The 16,133-nt window shown below is 45.8% G+C and overlaps 1 protein-coding gene and 1 long non-coding RNA gene across 4 annotated transcripts in view; both read left to right on the top strand.

Annotated features, from left to right (window-relative positions):
• The first annotated feature begins 3,728 nt into the window (after positions 1–3,728).
• LOC146759126 (uncharacterized) lies at positions 3,729–6,198 on the top strand. The gene is made up of 3 exons (XR_014932231.1): positions 3,729–3,836; positions 4,134–4,200; positions 6,123–6,198. It is a non-coding gene; the product is annotated as an uncharacterized LOC146759126 (long non-coding RNA).
• A 1,005-nt stretch (positions 6,199–7,203) lies between these two features.
• Positions 7,204–16,133, top strand: part of PPP2R2A (protein phosphatase 2 regulatory subunit Balpha) — a 30,181-nt gene continuing 21,251 nt past the window's right edge. Inside the window, exons 1-2 of one of the 3 annotated variants that reach the window (XM_015882972.3) lie at positions 7,204–7,382; positions 9,294–9,368. In XM_015882972.3, coding sequence (XP_015738458.2) covers positions 7,376–7,382; positions 9,294–9,368 — 82 coding nt within the window. In that variant the 5' untranslated portion in view covers positions 7,204–7,375. Of the gene's footprint in view, positions 7,383–8,574; positions 8,709–9,293; positions 9,369–13,259; positions 13,529–16,133 lie in introns of those variants that run through there. The other 2 variants (XM_015882971.2, XM_032448907.2) reach the window with 2 other exon arrangements.

The raw sequence follows: 16,133 nt of genomic DNA, 5'->3' as shown, positions 1-16,133 counted from the left end.
CTCCGTGAGGTGGGCAACATCCAGGGAATGGCAACGAATTGATTTCTGTTCTCCTCAACAGGTTGGAAACCGCACTGAGCCCACAATGAATTGTTCTATCGAGTCCACGCGTGGAACTTAATTAACGATTTAATTAAGCAATGAATGGACGCTGTTGTTAGCAAAACGTGATATGGGTCATGGCATGAAGCCTTCCTCCCCTTTGCTGCCCCTCCTCCAGGCGTCCACTCAAGTTTTATCTCCACAACAAAACAGAAGCCTCTCTTTGTTCCAGCTGCAACACTGGCGTCATTGACAGAGTACTCATGTGTCCAAAAATAACCAAAGCTGGTGCCCATTGGAGCCATCCAGCATCATGTCCTCGTGCTTGGCACATCCCTTGAAATCCTACACCTTCTCAGATGGGAGTATAAAGAAATAGATAAATCAAGATTGTGACTCCTTGTACACACTTAAAGGGACAAAGGCTTTCTTTTCTTCCAGATGTTTCATGTTCTTAAAGTGCTTGTGGTCCCTGCATCTCTTTGCCACTGTTGTTCATAGAGTTATTTTTCTACCCTTCCAAGGGTGTTTGCTTTCTACCTTGCATTTCCCAAGCCATTTTCTCTGCTATTTTTATGATTGTCTTCTGCAGTTGTTCTGATGCTGCACTGAATCTTAACCCAACCCACGTTCTGCACAGAAATCAGAGGGAACTTCAACCCTTCCTTAGCAAGGAATAATTACTGTCACTCACGTAGCATTGAGAGGCACAGAAAGAAGCCAGGATCCTTAACGTTAGGGGCAGTCAGAGGATCCAAACACACCAACCTTGCAAAACGTTGTCCCTGCTTTTAGTAAGAGATCAGATCATTTGCTTCAGTCATGCAACACGAATGTGCAACAGAACAGGGAACAAAACCCAGCTCCTGTGAGTTCCTCGCCAGCCTTCTAATTTGGAGCACACCTTTGATTTTGGTAAAGAAAGAAGTGTAGAATGAGCCCATTTTTGATCTGTGCTGTAATGCTATTTGCTGCTGAACCGATTTCAAAGCCTACCCTTTAAATGGCTGCTTTTCAGTGCTATCCAAAGCAGCCCCTACCCTGATACAACCTGCAAATGAAGGAAAGCACCTTCTGTTTCAAAAAGGCTGCCTTTTAATACAGTAAAATAATGTAATAAATAATAATAAATATCATTCCTGGGTGTGCAGATTGAGAGGGGTTTTGTTAAGATGAAATTTCACTCAAATCCTTATTTTTTTTTAATTGGAGGGGGAAAACTTTCCAGCACTGAATGCACAGAAGTATCATTTTGTTGTTCAGATTTGCCTGGAGAACAGCTCTCTTTTAAAGAGCATCTCTCATTTACCTTATAGGCAGTCTCTTATAACTTTCTGCGGTTATAATAAACATGTAATATGGCAAACTGGCTGTTTCCAACCTTGTAATTCTCCGCCTCGGAGTTACTCAGCCTTGGATTCAATGTCACCAACAGGGGGCAAGTAGGGGAGGCTCTGCACACAGCAAGAGCTGCAAAAAGCAGTTCTGCAAGCAGAGCTATTTGGCATGTCTGATCCCTGAGCCTTACTGCGGGGTTCTCTGGGATGGAGGAGGATGCAAGCTTGGATTAAGGCTTTAGCCACATAAGAAGCATTGTAACATGTCTTTGCCTGGATGGATTCTCTCAAGTTTAATGAGGTCCACACTCAAATCAATCTGTCTGCCTATCAGCTTTCCTTGAAATCTGTAGGCAGTGGGATTTCACTGAAGCATCCATTCCTATGAGACCACATTGGAATCAGGCACTGAGTCAAAAGCTACTGTGGGGAAGTGAACAAACATGGAATCATAGAATAGGTTGGGTTGGAAGGGACCTTGAAGATCATCTCATTCCAACCCCTTGCTATAGGCAGGGACATCTCCCACCAGACCAGGCTTCTCACAGCCCCATCCAGACTAGATGTGAATGCCTCCAGGGAGGGGGCACCTACAGCCTCTCTGAACAACATGTTCCTGTGTTTCACCACCTTCACAGTAAAGAATTTCTTTCTAATATCCAGTGTACCCCATTCCATTTTAAAGCCATTTCCCCTCATCCTGTCAAACAAGCCTCATTTTAGTTTTACCAAAGGAGAGAATGAGAGGAGATAAGGTTTGGCACTGGGGCGAAACGCAGCCATGCTGTGTGTAGGGGCAGCAGAGCAATGCCTGAGCACAAATCACTCTGGACAATGGCTATTGGTGGGGCTACATTTCCTTATATCCTGGGTAAATCATCTGCTTTGCATTGTTACAAGCAAGAAAAACAAAGGCTGTTTTGGGCCCCCAAAGGTCCCTGGAGCTCAGAGCAGAGTAAGGAAACAACCTCAAGCATGAAGCCGAGTTGCTTTCAAGCCCATGCACCACGAGCTCTTTTTAAAGCACGTTATAAATGTTTTAACTGAAAGGCTGCTCCTAGAAGCTCATGAAGTGCTATCAACCCCAGTTCATTTCCAAGGCAAAAATAAAATAGGGGCAGAAAGCTTTTGCTCGAGGTCTCCAAGGGAATCAACAACACAGCAAGGATTAGAACTAAGGATTTCCTGTCCAATCTGCAAACCACACCTCTCTCCTGTTTACACTGCTAACTTATTCCCTAGCAGAAAAGCCATGTGAATGGAACAATTCAGTCTGCTATTTCAGCCTCCCTTCCTTCCCTTCTCAGTTCATTCCTGGCAATACCTTCAGACTTTTACAAACCTGCAACCAGAACTGTGTGACAAAGCAAAGCAAAGCAGAGCAAAGCAAGGGATGCTTCCTAACAGTTTCAGCTCCAAAGAGTTGAATTTCTTTATGTCTTCCTGTGATTCCAGGACATCAGTTTGTCCATAGCCCCTCACTTCCATCAGTGGCACAATGAGACACCAAAAGCACGAGGCTTCAGTAGAGGTGAGGATCAAGAGCAAGGATGCTCCAGTTCAAAGTCTTCAAGGGCATTTGATCCCAGATTGATTCAATTATCTCTTCCCACAACCCGTGGTCTTTAAGGATCTCTTTTTAGATCAGCTGCCTTTCATATATGTTTTATTAACAGCTTCAGTGATATACACAGGTTAACTACAGCACCCAAACTAAGACTTCTATTTACTCACGCCTTTTGAAGTAAACCTGTGTGGGTGTAATTATTCCAACACACAGCAAAGGATAATAGCTTGTTAATTAATGCATATAGGAACATCGCTTCGGGAGGGATCTAAAATAGAAGATACTGAACCTCACTATTAAACCTAACAGGGAAATCCCATAGACAGCAATGTTTGTAACACACTTGCTTTAGCTTCCTGCTTTTGTTAAGGGGATTTGTTTCATAGAGGTTTCTGAGGCTATTACTTACATCACCTATTTAAGTTTATTAGTAAGGACTGAGCAATTCTGTTCCCTCAACACCACTGCAACCCTCCACCCAAAATAAACACTTCAGCATATAGGTCAGGAGGTTTAGAGGTTAAAAAAAATAGATTGAAAAAAGGAAAGAAACATAAAACAATGCAATGGCCTTCAGGTTTCTTGTCTCAGCTCCTCCCCTTCCTGCCTTGTGCCTCATTAAGGTGGTGGTGAACAAAGCCTTTCTTACCTGGGAGCTGCTTTGTGCTTCTGGGTGATGCAGCAGATTCTCAGTTAAGTCTATGCACAAAGTGGTGTTTTCCCTGGAAACTGTGTTTTTGTAAGGATTACTTTATTGCTGCGCTCATTCTGTCTACCTTAATAGATTCCAAGCTTGAGGAACGTTAACCATCTTTCTTCTAGCAGCCAAGCTAATAGTTTTTGAGTCCTATGTGTTTGGATTTATCTGCTTGGGAACATCTTCAGAAGAGGTACGAAGAAAGTGTATTTTCAGGCTGAAGGATGGAGATTCTCTGCATCAGCAGTGAAAACTGGAGCTGGGAAGGACTATGGCAGCTCTGCCCTCGGGCACAGAGCAGCTCTGCTGAGAGTATTCCCAATAGGGAAAGGTCTTTTCTTTGCATTGCAGTCTGGTGTGCAACTGCTCTTATCAGACTAAAGTGCTTCCTGAATATCTCGCTTTGTGTTTCTTGGTGCTTGGTTTAATGTCTCTGTTTTGCTCTGCTCTTCTTTTCTTGTTTATGTGGTCTGTTTTCTGCTGCTAACAGGTTTCAGAGCTCTGGGTTAAGATCAAATCACCCTGAGGTGGAAGATTTGAAGCCGAAGAGGTTCCAGGTGATCCTGAACTACGTGCTTTGTTAATCCCTCCTAATAGATGATAAGGACTAAGCCTCCTTCAGGTGCATCCCCTATCTTGCCCTGTAGCCGTGCTTTCAGTTTCAAGCTCATTTCCCATCGTAAGTCCCTTATTTTGTGGTCAGATTCATCTTCCCATAGCAGTAACCACAGCCAATCAAAACCTAGTGAGAAAATTAAATATGGTAAGAATGCAACTTTTGTATGGATGTCAAGTTAGCCATCTCTTTTATTAGTCTTTGTAATTAGAAGATACTGAGATGCCTCCTACCCTCCCAAACAAGCCCTCCTAATTAAAACACACTTGTTTTGCTGCCCACTACTTCCAGGGCCATTTTTCCTCCCCAGAAGCCCTGCTTTCCTTGCATTCTTGCCTTCAATTCTTCACTCTTGAAAAACGAATCTCCTGCCAAAATTCAGGTGTCCAAATCCTCTACAAATTGGGCTTAAATAATCCATTAAACCAGTATTTTGCAAATGGTGGTTTCAGGCATTATAACCTAAACCTGCTCTAAACAGATCAAGTTCAGAGCTGGTTTTAAACCGGTCTTGCAAACTACAACTTTAATGAGTGCATGAAATTCTTTCCAAGTCTAATTAGTCTTTCAGCTTGCTTGAACCAGACTGAAGTCAAGGAAGAAAAGCCTTTGTGATTCCTGAAAGAGAAAGCTGAGGCTTCCCCTTGTTATAGCAGAGCTTTAATCCAATAACGTTGACGCTTTGGAGATGGCATGAGCCGCTTGCTTATCACAAAGCAGGGGCTGCCTGACCTCTTGTGAGCATGAATCTCCACCTGGTAGTATTAAAGGCAGGGCACGGTTTTGATAATGGCTGTTAATTAAGTGGCTTCATGCGTAGAGGCATGAAATGAAGAAACCCCTTTTGCTGAGATACTTTGTGCTCAGGCCATATGAAGCCCCAAAGATCGTGCTGCAGGAATGAATCGCATCGCCCTGATGTTAACTTGCAGTGAACCCAGCTATTACTCAATTCCAGTGATAACTTTGGTGATGATTACTCCTTTTAATTCCTAATATGAGCTGTTGTAATTAATTATAGTCTTGTCTAATGGGTCAAATTGCTAGGAAAGCCAAGCAGATACGAAATGGACGGGTGACCCCAAGAGTTCCTGGGGCTGTAGTTGTTTGATCAGTGATTTGATATGAATGTGTAGCTTTTAATTGGCCATTGGTCACATTTTGGTTTCAAGGGTCCTCTGTATGTGCTTATAAACTTCTGTATGTGCTTACAAACTTCCAAGCAGAGCTGCAAAATTCTGCTGTTAATGTGCCCCAGCCATTAATGCTACCGTGAATGTGTGTCTGTCTGAATTAGCAAGCGAGCAAAGGCTGTGATTCCCAAGATGTCTTACTAATTACCGTGGCTGTGATTTAATGTTAATTATTTATTATACTCCGTTATGTTCTATAGCTCAGTTAGCTCAAAACAAAAACCTGAAACGTTTGGAATTACGATCCTTCGTTCTGGCAGCGTGATATTAAGTCTTTTATAAGAAGGACTTTGTTCTAATTATAAGGTATGTGCTAAAGCTTCGTTAATTTATATTACAGTGCTAATTGCAAGTCCTTTGCAACAACGCCCGTTCTGCTACAAGGGCCAAGTTCTGTAGTAGTAATACAGAATGCAATGGGGCTTCGCTTGGAACTGTTCCCTTCTGTATAGAGGTGAGGATGGCTTTAAGGCATCCTGAAGCACGAGGGATGGCAGCTTCTGTGCCAGGTCTGGAGTACGGTGAATACACAGATCTGTAGAGTTGAGTGGATTTGATCCTGAGTTCTGGAAGACGTGGGCCATGTGTTAAGGGAAGGCTCTGAGCACCATGATAGTCCAGGAGGAGCTCTTGGTTGTGAATGCTTTCCAACATATTTGCTTCTCTCCAGGTTTCTGCATTGCTCTCAAGATGGACTAAGCAAAATATGTGGCTCCAGATATTCCCAAACTTAGGTGAGTTGAAAGAACACCCGTTTACACGCTGCGTTCCCAACATTGCTTTTTCTTCCCAAGAACCGTTTGATTTGTACACACGGCCTTAGAGGGTTGCATTAATAAAGATGCTTTTCTCCTGCAAGCTGGACTGGTTCTGGGTTTCTGATGTGCACCACAGAATCACAGAATGACCCGGGTTGGAAGGGACCTCAAGGATCATGTAGTTCCAACCCCCTGCCTGGCAGGGCCACCAAACATACACATTTACTAGATCAGGTTGCCCAGGGCCCTGTCCAACCTGGCCTTGAACACCTCTAAGGACGGGGCATCCACAACCTCCCTGGGCAGCCTGTTCCAGGACCTAACCACTCTCTTAGTAAAGAACTTCCCCCTAACATCCAACCTAAATCTTCCCTCTTTTAACTTAAAACCATTTCCCCGTGTCCTGCTATTGTCAGCAAAGGGGGAGCTTCTTTAGGGATGCTCAATGGGCCCAAATCCAGACAGGCTGTGGGTGCTTTGTATCTGGAGGTATTCAAGGCAAGGTTGGATGGGCAACCTGGGCTAATAGATCTGGAGGTTCATGGCCCTGCTTGGCAGCATTGGCACAGATATCTGTGAACTGATGAGGTTATGATTGAGATTGGGGGGTTGGAACTACATGATCCTTAAGGTCCCTTCCAACCCGGGTCATTCTGGGATCTTAAATAGACGGTGGTGAAGTGATGGCTGCAGTGCTGTGTGTTAATTACGGGACAGGTGGGTGTAGGGGGAGATGGGGGATCTGCGAAGTGGAAGGCGGATAAAAATGGCTCCGAGCTGAGAAGGGCAATGATTTCCTGGGTGAAATCAGAGCCTGAAAGTAAAGATGGGATGGAGAATGGGAATGAATGAGCGAAGCACACGGACATACACTACGGAAGCCGCCTTGTACCGCCCCGCCCCATTCCGCCCCCACCGCCCCCCTCCGGGTGATGTCAGCCCCATCTCGCCCGGCGCCATTTTGAAAGTAGAGCTGCCTTGAGGGGGGGGGGTGGGCCGGAACGAGGAGCGGATCGGGGGCAGCCCCAGGAGCGGAGCTCGGCCGCACCCCCGCCACCATCCGCCGCCATCCGCCCCCCGCGGCCGCCCCGAGCGCGGCACCGGCGGCACCGCCGCGTAGCGCCGAGCCCGACCGACACGCAGCGGCCGCTCTCGCGAGCCCAACATGGCAGGTAAGGGGTAGGGGCGGCTGCTGCTGCTGCGGGGTGGAGGGGGGCGCAGGTGGGGCTGCTGCCCCCGGGGTGGGGGCGGTCTGGGCTGTAGACGGTGGAGCCGCCCCCGGGTTGGGGAGCGCCTGGTCGGTCTCCAGCTTCAGCAGCCGGCCCTGCATGAAAATGGCACGAGGGGAGCGCCGGGCATGGAGGGGGATGGGGGGAGATTGGGAAGTTACCCCCGAGCGATGTGGGGTCCCCGCAGCTTTATAAATGAGGGGCTGTAATTAGGGAACACGGGCTTTTCGGTGCGTCCTTTCTCGTCGCTTTCCATCTTGCATCCCGGAGCTTTGCTCGTGCAATGAGGGATTCTCCCTCCTTCTTCCTCCTGACTTTTCCTGGCAGGCTGCTTTTAGGAACGCGTTCCTTCTCCTGCAGGTTGCATCGCCCTTCCAGCGGGTTTGTGCTGGGCTTTTTTTTGCCCCCCTCTCTCCAATCTCCTCCCTCCTCTTTTTTTGTTTTTTTATTAAAAATAAATGGAGAAAACGGCACGGTTGGACGTAGCCGTTTAGAAGGCGGCCTTTCGCCATCATGCATGGAGGGCAGTGATTGATTTCTCTTTCCAAGCCCGTCACCTTTTTAGCAGCAGGCACCATGGCAGCGTGGAATGACGGAGGAAGAGGGTTGGAGAGGAGGAGGAGGAGAGCGGGTTGTGTGGGGGTGGGGGGCTCTTTGGGGGGGTATTTTTGCAGTTCCATCGTTGCTTAAAGGCGTTTTGGCATCTCTGGCATTGCTGAGTGCTGCTGGAGCCCGCACCAGGTCCAGCTGTGTGCTTTGCTTTGCTTTAATCCTTCAGGAAGGAAAGCAGAGCGAGCTGCAAGCACTCATGGGTTACATTCAGCACCCCCACAGAAGCCCTGGGTTGTATTTGGGCTTCAGGTTCCCACCTCTTTATCTCCTTCCATCCTTCCCATGGATGGATATAGGAGAGGGGTGCAGTCCCTTCTACATGTTGAGAATGGCAGCAGCCCTTTGGATTAACATATCGCTGCCATCTGTTGCTCATCCCGCTCGAAACCGCGTCGAGGGAAAGTTCCATTTTGACATTGGCTTTGCCCTAAAATGAAAAGGCCGGACCACGAATAGTGAGGCAGCAGGGCAGGCCCGTGTCAGCCCCTTCCTGTATGTCCTCAGCCCGGCGGTGATTTGCTCACAAGTCGATGTAAAAGAGAAATGGGTGGTGGTTTTCTTTTTGTGCCGTGTTTTGGTTCGGGGGTTCAAATGAATCGCCGCCTCCCGCCGGGGCAGGGATGTTCCTCAAGTTTTCTCTCCGCTCTGTGTTTTATGGTATTACAGCTCATCGCTTCCTATCGCTGCTTTGCTTTTCTACTCGGATTTGCTGCTTTGCTTTTTATTCACCTCTATTTTTAAGCTGATAATTGCTTTCGTTCCTGAGCTGAACTCATGGTAGAATTATTTCCTTTACCTTCAGTATAAGTTCAACTCGGGGGGCTTTTGGAAAGGGAGGGAGTGAATGGCACGCTTGGTTTCTCTCTATTGAAATATTCTGCACATTCAGAGCTTTTTCTGCTTCCCAACCAGGTTTTGTGTGTGCTGGGAGAGAGGGCTTTGATTTCTAAAGTGGGAAGCAGCTCTGTGTGTAATAAGATGCTTTGGGGTTTGGTGCCAGCAGTACGAGCCCCATGAGCTGCTCCCATCCACTTCTGCCGCTAAAGCTGCTTTGGTGGACGCCAGCAAAGTGCTGAGGACAAAAACAATATCTGTAAAGGGAAAAGGTGGGGAGGGGTGGCTGTGCCGACCTCGCTGCTGCTGAGGAAGTGGGTGTGCGCGGTGTTGTCTGAAAGCTTCGAGTCGGCGGCTCCTGTTGCGGTGGGGGGTCTCATTTTTTGTATTGTGTTTTTTTTTTTTCAGGAGCTGGAGGAGGAAATGACATTCAGTGGTGTTTTTCTCAGGTGAAAGGCGCTGTGGATGATGATGTAGCAGAAGGTAAGAGAGATCTTTCAGATTATCCTTTTTCCCCTGGCTTCTTATAGCTGCTCTTTGATTAAGATCTTCCCAATCTCAAACATAAGGGCCCAAGTCACATATGTGCATTCAGGGCATTCGATTCAGGATCAGGCTACACCAGCAGGGTTCTCTTCGTGCTTTGAAGGACTCCATTCAGCCTTCAGGAGTGTCCACCTGTAGTTGTCTTCCCTAACAGTTCAGGTTCCCCATCACTCAGCTTTTGCTGTTCCTAACCTGGACCGTGATCCTTGCATCCCACAGGGAAGTGGTGTAGCAGTTAATTAATATTGGTGTTCTTTGATGATCCAAGCATTTGATAGAGTGATTATTTTTCCTCAGTCTTCCCAACTTCTGTTAACCAGAGGAGGATGAAATCGAAGTATTTGTGTCTGCTTGCTTACCTCAAAGCTGGAGGGGGAGTTGTGTGTTAGAAACAACATGGAAATTGCATATTATGACATATATATAACACCACAGCAGTGCTTTTGAAGAAGTATATTTTTGAGGCACGAGCTGTGAATTACTGTTAAAAGTAGTAAATATTTCCTTTGATCGAGTTTAAATTCTCTAACCTTTATTTTTAATTGCACGTCAAGCTAAATCCTCAAGGTGCAAATTTTGGGAAGAATTACGGTTGTGTGGCAGATGCTTGCAAATAATTCTTCATTAAAACAGACCCGTTGACTGCGTGTAATAGCAATGAGCTACGGGTAGTGGCTTTTATGGGGATGTGGAAAGGCAGGAGTCAGGAAGCAGTTTGTCCTTAGCTGCTGCAGGGCCTTCTGCTTTGCACCATGAGGGGTGATTCCCCAAAGTCTCACTGTACTGCAGGATATCTGACGTGTGTGTCTGCATCCTGGGATGGGGTCTAAGAGGTGGGGTTATAGTTGGTTGTAATGGATCTTTAGGAGCTCTTCTGAGCTCTTCTTGGTTATTTGGGTCTCAGGTTGCTTGTTGAAGTTTGTAGGAAGCCAGCTGTTGTAACTGTAATGCAGTTTTACCTTCCATGCAATGTTTGGAGTTCCTACTATGCTTTATACATTGAAAAGGTTAATGATGTATCAAGCTAAACCTTCAACCTTTTCCTTTTCTAAGTTAGGTTTCTGGCTTTAAGTTAGACTTGCTTGAATAAGATGAAGCCTCGTGGAATTAGAACAGCAGTTTTGCATGCTTCTGGTCCTCCTTCAGAATACCAGCAGACAAATTGTTAGTGGCTGTGAGCCTGCTGTGGCCTTTTTCCCTCCCCACTGTCTGCTTTCTTCTGGCAGGCTCTATGGCCAAACCTTAAGAAAACGGTGCTGTCTGAAACTTCAATGGTCCTTTAGCCAATGTGGTCTGCAAGCTAATGAGTGTGGGCTCTGCTTGCCCCCATGAGTGAGGGCAGTGCCAGTTTGCTGAGGGTAGTACCAGGGTTGGAAGGAGTTTCCCTGCCTGTTTTCTTCCTGTTCTCAATAGAATGTTAGGATGTTTAAATAGAAAAGTTAACGTAAGTTAACATAAACTGGGGAGTGTCAATCAAGAAAACTGCATCTACTTAATTGCAGCAAGCAGTGGAGTTTAACCCAGTAGTCTCCCTGAAACATTGCCTAGAAATAAGTGAATGGAGAGCAGTGCTTCTAATAATACAGTGATAATAGCAAATTAATAAAGTTTGTGAAGAATGCTGCTATTGCAGCTTCCAGCACATCTGAGTCAGGTGTGAGTACAGCAGTGGGAGCATCTACAGCTCTTCAGGTGCTTTGGTCACAGTGGATCCTTCTGAGTTGGTTTTTGATGGCTGAAGCACAAACTATCATGAGACACTTGTTAATTTTCTGGCTTTACAGTGTGGTAGGTGGATGTGACGGTGTTTCTTTGAGGGATGGTGAGGATGGAAGGAAAAGAAAGGGGAAGCCGTTACTAAAGCCTGTTGAATGAAGACAGAAGTGGGGCCTTCCTGTGCCACTCTGCTTTGGCAAAGGCTTGGCAGCTGGAAGGGGTATGGTTCCATGAGGAGCAGTGAAGAGGATGTGCCTCTCAGTGCATATGGATCATGGCTTCTGCTCTCTGCTTCTCAAACAGCAGATTCTTTGCTCCACAGAAGCCTTCCTCGTTTCTCTGCTTTGTTTGTCTTGCTGAAGCTCAGTGCTACAGCAGATGCGCTCATCTTGTCCTGGTTCTGGATCTTCCAGAGCTGATAGAACGCGAGATGAGGCAGAACTGTTCTGGTGGTGAGAGCAGTGATTGTTCTCAGTTCAGTGGTCAGGGTGTTCAAAGCACCTGTAATGCATGAGGTCGTCCCCTTTGGTGCCATCACTGCAGGTAAGTCAGAAGTGCTCAAAAGGAGACCTTCTAATGGTTCCTTTGTGGGAATGGCTGCAGAAAAAAACAGATTTTTCTGCTGTTTCTTTGTCATGTAGTTTGTTTTTGTTCTTCTGTTAAGTTCTCTAAGGTACAGTAATGATGGCAGTTCTAGTTGGAAGCAGCTTAGGAACTGTAAGTTTAGACTGCCTGAAAACTGAACGCTGGCTTAATGGAATGAGTTCATACTTCAGAACAAATTAAGTCAAATTTGTTTAATTACTTGGCAGAGGGAAAAGAGTCAAGCTGCTCTATCTAAATGTTCTTTCAAGTGTAATCCAAAGATACGTAAAAGTCTGATAGTCTCCATCCAAGGCTGGAAGCCAGGAACTTAAGTCCTAAGCTTTGGCCCTGAGTGATTCCACATCTCTTTGACAAGTTGTTTAACTCCTTGGTGCCTCTGCAGGAGTTATGGGTGCTGCTGGCTCTGATGCTGTGCACTGTTCTGTGCTTCTTTGTTAATCTGTCACTTCATTCGTGTTTCTTTATAGTCACAGTGGTGCTGCAGTCTGTTGCAGTTGGTGACGTGATGAACAGATGAAGTCTCTTATGTTTCTGTCCCTGGACATGTTGCATGGGGTCAGAGATAAGAACAAGGCTCTGCATTTCTCTTGTTTGTGAATGTTTTCTCTGTTTGATTCTAGGTACGTTAGAACTTTCAGATGTAGTTTTGTGTTTATTTTTGGCTGACTTCAAAATTGCAGAGCAGCTGTGGGCGCTTATTGCTTCAGTTTGCCTTCAGTACACCAAAATAGCTGCCATTAACAGTGAGGAAAACTGAAGTCAGGAATGAGAACTGCTATAAAAGAGCAGTTCAGCACCTTGTGAAGTTCACTGTCTTCTCTTGCCTTATCAGAAAACTCTTAGTCAAGTCACATTTGTTAGCACTGGAAGTTAGAGCTGCAGAACCTCCATGTAGAGAGAGGATGGCTGTGTCCTGCCTTGCTGTGGTGTGTCCTGTACTGTTGGCTTAGCTGCTAACTGACCTCTGGATAGAAGGATGTTGCTGGGATCACATGAGAAGGAGGGCTTCTACCCAGCTGAGCTTGTGGGCAGCAGTCACAGAAGAAACACAATAGTGTTGTTATAGAAGCAGTGGTTAGGCTTTTCTGTAATGGGCACTGATGCAGTAGGAGGCAAAGCGGTTAATGATCAGACCATCACACAGGGGTTATACAAAGGAGTGCAGCTTTGCTGTCTGGGGGTGCCCTGCTGGATTACAGCTCACGATCAGCTCTGTAGCTTTGAATTTGAAAGGTGCATCCTAAAGCTTCTGTTTTGGTTACTCGTGCCCTCACAGCGGGCTTCTGTGATGGCTGTAGCTATATAGAATGTGTGCAGGAGAGAGCTAAAATCAGGAGAGCTTCTGGCAGATGCAGCACTGATGTAAGAGTTAAGAGCTGGGTGTTCCTAGCTTTGCTGTTTGCCTTTCTTTTTTCCCCTGCCGTCTTCTGACTTGCCTATTTAGGCCATGGCTACATGTTTGGCAGCGTTTCTGCTTGAAGAGGCACTCCTTCCCACTTTGCTGGCACCAGCATTCATGTAACTGCACAATGAACTCGCCTGGGAAGCTGATCCAGCTGAAAAATGCTTCAAATTGTGCTTTTGACTGGATTCTTTCTCAGCTGAACTGAACCCTTCTCTGGTTCTCAATGCTGTTTGCTTGTGACAGCGTAGTGTGAAGAGATCAAGCAGCTCAAGGAAGAGGAGGAACTCTGGAAGAGAGTCAGTATCCTTATAGGATTTTAAGTCCAGTCAGTACAAGACGCTGATCTTCAAGTGCTGTGCTGCTACAAATGGTAAACTAAATGAACAAAAAGGGACTTAGAATTTTGCTGTTTGTGATGTGCTTTGTGCTGTTTGAAGGCCAGCAATAAATATATGAAATATCACTGCTGTGGTAGAGATCCCAGGCTGGTATTTTAGTTCAGTCTGATACAGTAGCTGGAACTTTCATGGGTGTGTGGGTGTGCAGACAGTGACAGTGCAGTGAGAGGGAGATGAAGATGTGCCTGAGGGGCTGGGGGTGCAGAACTGCCTGGTGTGGAGAGAGGGACACACCAGTGGTCAAGCTGCCTTGCACTGAGTGCACACCCAGCAACACACGTGTGCAATGCCATCATCACTGGGCTGTCAGTGATGCTGTTCTGCAGCAGAACTGGTATTCATAGAACAGATATTTTTCCTCCAGCATCTGCACAAGCAGTGTGTGAAAAGAGAAGCCGTGCTCGACTTGTTCAGCATTGTCATTAGCTTTGTTGTTTGGTTGTTTTCTCAAGCTGTCTTGTTATCAGTATGGTTTAGTTTCTCCTAGAAAAGAATAGCAGTTAATTGGGAGCTGGATTACTTACTGATTGCTTTACAGTAAAGCACTTTAGATAATCTAACAAATGATAATCTTCTCTTACTGTGTCTCATCGCTCTTAATATGATTTGAAAAACTGATCCTTTGTTTGGGGTTTTTTCCTTCATCTAAATTAATGTATTGTCTTATGTGTAGATGCTGTAGAAGGAGGCTGCCCTGCATGCAGTTAAACCTTCAATGTCCTGTATCACCCCCAGAGAAAACATCAGTTAGTGATGGCACCAGAATCAGGGTTGGCTTTAAGGGTATTTTCCAGACCTTTCTTTGATTCATAATAAACAGTACCATAAATACTTAAAAGTATTTGTAGTACAGAGAGCAACCAAGGCATCAGGGGTTGTTATTAGTATATGTTGATAATGTTATTAAAGGTGATTACTGGAGGTTTGTGTATGGCTGTGATTTGGTTACAGAAATAGAAGTAGCTGTGAGCTTTTTCTCTTCCAACTTCTCGTGCTTTTGGTAAGCACTGGAGGAGAAATTATTAACGTGGTCAGACATCCTTTGGACAAATGTATTTTCCTCCCAGCAATCCACAAGTGATAGCACCATTAAGGAGCTCGGCCTATTGGGGTCATGTGTTCACCCCTCTGGCAGATAGGCTTACATCTAATTGTGGAGGGAAAAGAAAATCAGGGTCAGGAAGAGAGGATTTAAGAGTTGTGTTGTAAGAGAATGCATTCTGCATACCTGGGAAGTCCATCTCTATGTGGATATGTTTCCCTTTGTGCTTTTGGCTGTCGTGCCTTGTATTGCAGCTCTGGGAATTGAGTGCTGTCCAGGCACACGGTTTATGCTGCGTGGCTTTGAAAAGCTGAGGAAATAGAACTGTGTATATTTGACAAAATCAATTCATTAAAATATATTCCTTTTAACTGTGATCATGATTTTGACAGACTCTGAGAGTTGCTGGACCTTCTCCTTATGAAACTGAAATCCAGGTAGTGTTTGGTGCATCACGTATGGGGTCACTTAGAATGATTAATCTTGAGCTCATTTGTATTGAAATGTGGCCTGGGAATGGGATGAATAGTTAGCCCTAATGCTCTATGAATCCTCATCTCCAGGCTCACTGTCATAGAGGTGGCAGCTGCTTCTGGAGGCTGAAGCATGCATTCCTTATGGGAACATCTTCATTCTACAGCAGCCCCTTTTGGAAGGATTAACTTGGTGCTGTTTGTGGGTGTGTGCTGTGCTTAACCCAGTAGTTTTGTCTCTGGCAAAGAGAAGCAGGCAGCATTTCAGTACCAGAACGTTGCATGGTGCATGTGTCACTGCTGGTTCCCTGGAGCCTGATGTGAGGAAGCTCATCCCAAACCTGGGGATACCACACCTGCTTGCTTGTATAACATCCCCATCCCTCTGCTGTTCCTGAAAATCTCTGAGCTAAATTGTTGTCTATGACTGTGCTCTGAGGTCACCTCTGTTCTGTTACTCAGTGTTCCTGTGCGAGGATTAAGCGTGGTGATGGGGGGGAGGGAGGAAAATGATGGAATAGGAGTACAGCCCATATAGGAGCACTTTTGGCTTCACCTGCCCTCCTTGCTGGCTGTTGTTGCTATGAAGAAGTCAGCAAGGGAAGAACATGCACAGCCCTCCTCTGCCTTATAACCTTTCTGTGTATGTGTTGAGATCCTTTTTTAAGAAGCCTTACTAAAAAGTAGAAGTTGTTTGGTGCCATACAATTCCTGCTCTTTTAAACTAGCTCCTCAGGCTCATTGCCTGGCATTCACCAGCATGGTTTGCATCCCTTGCTGGCCATAATGGAAGGGGGGGGGGGGAGGGTGGTTTTCTTATTATCTTGCCTTTATTCTCCTTCCTTGGTGGGATGCAGTGGACATGTCTGATGGGCAGAGGTTTCTTGCATTCTGCAGTGTGATACTTGAAGATGAAAAGCCATAGGAATTCATGGCCTTGGCTTTTTTTTCCCTGAAATAAAAGCTTTGGTCAAACAATGCATGGGAATAGCTCGAAACAGCACGATAGTTTCCAGGAATTGCTTGCTGCTAAACAAAAATGCCATCCAGGCTGCAGAGTTC

This window comes from Coturnix japonica, chromosome 10, assembly GCF_054131305.1.
Source record: "Coturnix japonica strain WE chromosome 10, WE-NBRP24, whole genome shotgun sequence".
NCBI lineage: Eukaryota > Metazoa > Chordata > Aves > Galliformes > Phasianidae > Coturnix > Coturnix japonica.
Note: the sequence above shows the minus strand (reverse complement) of the source record. Positions and strands in the feature narration are given on the sequence as shown.